Here is a 5,469-nt window from a genome sequence, read left to right on the forward strand (position 1 = left end):
CCCCCCCCCCATCACCCGTGTGTGTCCCCTCCGTACGGACCCTCCATCATAAACAGCCCACATAAGGGCTACTTGGCTATATTGAAGAGTAAAAGAATAAGAACGCCGCAGTTCAAAGATATGCTCTGCATGATTGTTGGGTACTAATCAAGGTCACAAGTGTTACTCCTGTCCTGGCCGCTTTAATGCTTATTGAAGGTACAGCGTGTTCCTACCCACAAATGGGATCACTGAGATCCTACCAGTCTTTTACTTAGATTTGTTATTTTCAATTCAATTTCACACCTTCTTTGGGCAAAATACACAGCCCTTCAAATTGCACAATCACACCCTTCCCTCTACATTGGATGAGTCCTTTTTATTTAGTGTTCATTTGTTTTCAGATTGAAACAAAGTCTGGTGGTATGTAGAGACAGAGTGACTTCAAGCTGCAATGCATTGTCACTAAATTGTTGTCATTCGAAGTTTACTGTCTATGGTTTTATTTATAACACAGTGCGACATTGAAGCGTCCTGGGACTCTTCCTTCATTTTACTCAGTTTTGCAGTGTGCACGCACCCTCCAAATGACCTTCAGTTGAGCAGAAGCAACCGCCTCCCCTTCATACCACATCAGGGCACTTAAGTTAAAGCGCAGCGTGTAAACAATATTGATTTTGCCTCCCGATGAGAGACACTTTGGTGGGTCACAAAAAAGCAACAAACGGCTTTTCCCTTTTTTTTTCTGGAGTGAAACAGGGCTGCTCTCCGGATCTCCATATTGTTTTTAAAAAAAAAGAGAGAGAGAGAGAAAATCATAATTGTTAAAACAAATAAAATAAAAGCAAGCTTTATGTTGTCTTTTTTTTTTTTTTTACGGGTTTACAATGGAATTCCATCCATTTGTCACCCTAAGCAGAAGTTGTGCATACATTTGTACTATTCATTTTGGTCTATCACCATCAGTTATGCTGAGGCAGATGCGGAGTCATAATTAGAGTAAATGTTCTTATGCAAAGCACTTTAAGATCCTAAATATAAAACAATCAAATGAAAAGTATCAATATACGAAAGTAGCCAAGTCTGCCTTCTTGTCCCACATGACTCCGTATTGCTGTGCTAACTAGTTCACTGTGCAACATTCATAACATCATAACATCGAAATGTTGGTACTCTATATTATAAATTTTTTGAAGACTCCTCTGAGCTTTTATTCATTTTAACAATTGAATGGTGGTCTGGATCACATTTGCTGGTCCATGGCCCACCAGCTGTACATTGCCGACCTCTCGTAGTATATATGGAGCTGTCAAAATAGCCTGTTAATTCACAAAAAAAGTCATTTGTCACTCGCCGTGCATAACCTCAACACATCATGCTATAAATATGTGTACTGAAAACACTTCTAGATCATATAAGACCGTATGAAAAAAACTAATGGAAAATCTGTAAGTTTAGCTGGAACTGAACGTGTCTTATGTGGCCTGACAAGGTATTCTCACACTGCTGTGCAGACTAGTTCATTTTGCCGCACTCCGAAACTCGAAATGGAATTGTTAGTCAATATTTGAATGAAAAACACTTGTAGATAATAGATGAGCTGGACCAATAATAATATGGTGGTGATTCCATTGGCTACCAGGACTGTCTTTCGCCTCAGACCCCCCCCCCCCATTCACTCAATTTAAGACTAGATGATGGCCATTATTTGTTTTGATAATAAACCGCCTGTAACAATAAACTGACCGCCGACAACCTTGAATCCTAGGGACAGCAAAAGTACATTTTTGTGCTGAACCAGGATCAAAATCAAGCCATTAAACTGTGACTTATGGTGATTTCAGTGTAAAATATCAATGCAATGCTTCATGGCATTGCGAGTTGTCGTTTCCAACATAAGCAGCTCATAAATATGTGTTCGTCACAAGAAGCGGGGAACACAGATCCGTGGAAACATTTTGAAATATTAAACGTACGCGTACAGCATCCAGTGAGGGCTGTGAAAGCATAGATTTATGTCTCATGCACTAAATCTGTCATTTTGCTGCATATTTGTATGGAACACTTTGCCTGGAAAACAGTTTTTTATTATGGAAATGTGACAGTTGTCATCAGACGGCCCTGATTAATCTTCGTGCGAGTTGTAAATAACGGCGCTGTTGGGAGAGCCACTCGTCCTTTAAGTTGATTAAATGCGCTTTTAGCCATGTATGAAAATGGAATGCAGCGCAAATGGATCATGCTGTGTATCTGATGTTCGAACCTTGCAAACTTTTTGTTTACATCACCTCAACCGATCCCCGCCGTTTAATATTTAGACGCAGCTGGATTAATTTTGACATTTCCGATCATTAATTGAGACCTTTTGCCCAATTGATTTGAGCGCTTTCCCTTAACTCGTCCGCTCACCGTTCCTTTTTTTTTTCTCTTCTCTCTGCAGTGCGATGCGCGTGTTGCTATCCAAACTGCCTCGGCCCTGGATCGTTGACGAGAAGAAGGACGACGGCTACACGGCACTGCACCTGGCGGCCCTCAACAACCATGTGGAGGTGGCGGAGCTGTTAGTTCATCAGGTAACGATGAGCGAGCCACTGGGCCTCTTGCTCATTTAAATGCCTGGCGAAAGATGCGGCAACTGCACTCTCGGCAGCCGGCCGCCGTGGACTAGGTCACTTTTTTTTCTTTTTTAATTGAATCCATACGGTTTGCAGGGCCTCCAGGGGTGTTCTTTAAGGCCGTATACACTCCTCCTTCCCCCCTTTGTTTAAGACATACAGGAGTTTGCTGCAAAAGTCACCTGACGAAGCGGCAAATGGGTTATTTAGGATAAGGTGTGCGGCAGGAATATAGCTGCAATGTACCCCACATGCGCTTGGAAACCTCACCCCCCTCCCCATAATTCTCCGCAACGGGCTGTTTCACAGCGATGCTTCAGCCTTCTGTTTAGCGCTCATGCGGGGCGCACTGCAGATTCCCCCAGCCACCCAGTCAGCCAGTCTTATTTCTTGCAGAATTAATTAGCAAACTGATCACAATCATTAGCACATCTTCTCAGCTGAGCAGTTTGCAATTTTGGGAGTAACAAGCACACATTGTGTTATTTCTTTATTTAGTTCTATTTATTTTTACACCTAGCCCGTTTGCCCTTATTGTGACAGACAAGGTTAAAGAAACAGAAGGTTCTGTTATGGTACATGGAGCATGAGTATTTTGGCTAATTTTCATCAATCAAAAATTTATTTTTTGCGTGTTTATAGTTGGGCGGCCCGGTGGTCCAGTGGTTAGCCCGTCGACCTCACAGTGCAGAGGTTGTAGGTTTGATCCTGGCTCCGACCTTCCTGCGTGGAGTTTGCATGTTCTCCCCATGCCTGCTTGGGTTTTCTCCGGGTACTCTGGTTTCCTCCCACATTCCAAAAACATGCATGCCAGGCTGATTGAACACTCTAAATTGTCCCTAAGTGTGAGTGTGAGCGTGAATGGTTGTTCGTCTCTGTGTGCCCTGTGATTGGCTGGCAACCGGTTCAGGGTGTCCCCCGCGTACTGCCCGAAGACGTCTGGGATAGGCTCCAGCACTCCCCGCGACCCTTGTGAGGATAAACTGGAAATGGATGAAAATGCTTATAGTTCAACCTCCAAACATTTTTGGCAAAATATGCCTCAATCGTCAAATGAAAAACAGGAGACACGCAAGGTTTCCCGAACAACTGTAATGGTAATAGAAGCTGATATTGAACTGTAGTCTGACTTCACAGTACTATTTGAAAGAAATCCATCTTTCCATACATCTTCTAAAGCACATGTCCTCATTTGGATTATTTGTGAGCTGGAGCGTATCCTGTCCGGCTTGGGGGTGAGAGGTGAGGTACACGCTTGGACCGCTCGCCAGCCAACAGCAGGTTGCGTATCGGGCTGTCACTATCGACTATTTTTAGAATTTGGTCAAAATCATTTGGTCGATTAATCAAATAGTTTTCCTGATTATTCACCAATTACTGATATTACTTTAGTATTGTTTTGTGATTAAGAAGAAATAACTGAACAACTAAGCAATATGACATGAGAGGGATTGTTGTTGTTCTCACCCATCCTTTTGAAACTGAACCAGTTACTGGTTCACTCATTGTTTTCCAAAAAAGCAGATTTGCTCATGTCTTATTTTGCTTAAGCACAAAAGATATAATCAGTCTGCTTTCATAAAGGAATACATTTATCTGAGCATATTTACTGTTGAGAGGCTGAAATCAAGAGGATTTGGACAAAGCTAAGATAAACAGGGGTTCCAAAGGACGACCCAGTTCTTAAAATATTTGTAGATTGCAAATTTCCCCATTGTGGGACAAATAAAGGTTTTTCTTATCTTATTAATTTGAGACTTCAACACAAGAGACAATTTAGTCTTCAGTGAATTTACCTATGTTATCTGAATGTAGGAGTGCCTGTGCTAAATACATAGATTCTTATTAGAGGACAACTGCGACGATATGAATTGGTATTTAGCACGTCCAGGAAAGGTCCAGAGGTGTCAATTCGGCTGAGAACCCTTGTGTGCAGCCTCCTCCAACATTCCAAAAACCACTGTGATGTTCATTGAGGATTCTGAACTGTCCATAAGCTCCAGTGTGAGTCTGAATGGTGGTCTGCCTATGTGAGCAATGCAATTACTGTAAAATGCAGTGTCAAATTAAATAGCAATAAAATTATTTCATGTTACCACGCAAATTCTACACTAATTACCACGTAGTCAAAGTATATTGGCTAATGACTAGCGTAAAGACACTTGCACCTTGCTTTGTTTGGATTTTGGCCCAGTCGCTTTTCATGATTTAACATTGGAGTTTTATTTATTAGACATGAAAGTCCTCCGGATTTTCCCGGAATTCTGGATTTTCAAATTTTCATGAAATTTCCTCTGGAAAGTTGAGGAAAAAATTGCCTAAAATTAATCCGGATATTAGTTGACAACATTGAACAAAGGCGCGTTTGAGTTTGTTGTTTTGTTTTCACGAACGTAGCCATGTTGAGGCACGAACACTACAGTAACACCCCTCCCCTCGCATTCTCATGGCCTCGCCATGTCTCGGAGATTTCGAAATTTCGGCGAGAACGGAAGCCACAAAGTGTGCACGTGTGCACATAAAAGGCAGATTAATCATTGAATGTCGAGTATTTGAATAGCATTTTGTGTGAACTAATTCATGTGTGATCAGCCAGGTACGGCCCCAGAGCAATGTTCAAATAGGTAGACAGGCAAGCTGAATTACGTGCAATAGACGCGAGTGTTAGGAACACGTTCAAGTGGTCATGGCTCGAGGAAAAGGACTTGAACTGAGATGTTTTGTCCGACTACATTAGAAAGTTTGACAGACCTGGTATACACACACACACATATACAGACGCTCCCCGACTTACGAACATTCGAGTTACGAACAACGATACATACGAACATTTTTGCGGGTACAGGTATGTCGAAAAATGTTCTCGGACAGAGAT

At 42.0% G+C, this 5,469-nt stretch overlaps 1 protein-coding gene across 4 annotated transcripts in view; it reads left to right on the forward strand.

Moving 5' to 3' along the window:
• The window catches only part of mib1 (MIB E3 ubiquitin protein ligase 1), an 87,415-nt gene that overhangs the window by 65,681 nt on the left and 16,265 nt on the right, over window positions 1–5,469 (forward strand). For all 4 annotated transcript variants that reach the window (XM_019879004.1, XM_019879003.1, XM_019879005.1 and 1 more), the window contains exon 13: window positions 2,420–2,552. In XM_019879004.1, the coding sequence (XP_019734563.1) occupies window positions 2,420–2,552 (133 nt within the window). The remainder of the gene's footprint in view (window positions 1–2,419; window positions 2,553–5,469) is intronic.

This window comes from Hippocampus comes, unplaced genomic scaffold, assembly GCF_001891065.2.
Source record: "Hippocampus comes isolate QL1 unplaced genomic scaffold, H_comes_QL1_v1.1 scaffold85, whole genome shotgun sequence".
Lineage (NCBI taxonomy): Eukaryota > Metazoa > Chordata > Actinopteri > Syngnathiformes > Syngnathidae > Hippocampus > Hippocampus comes.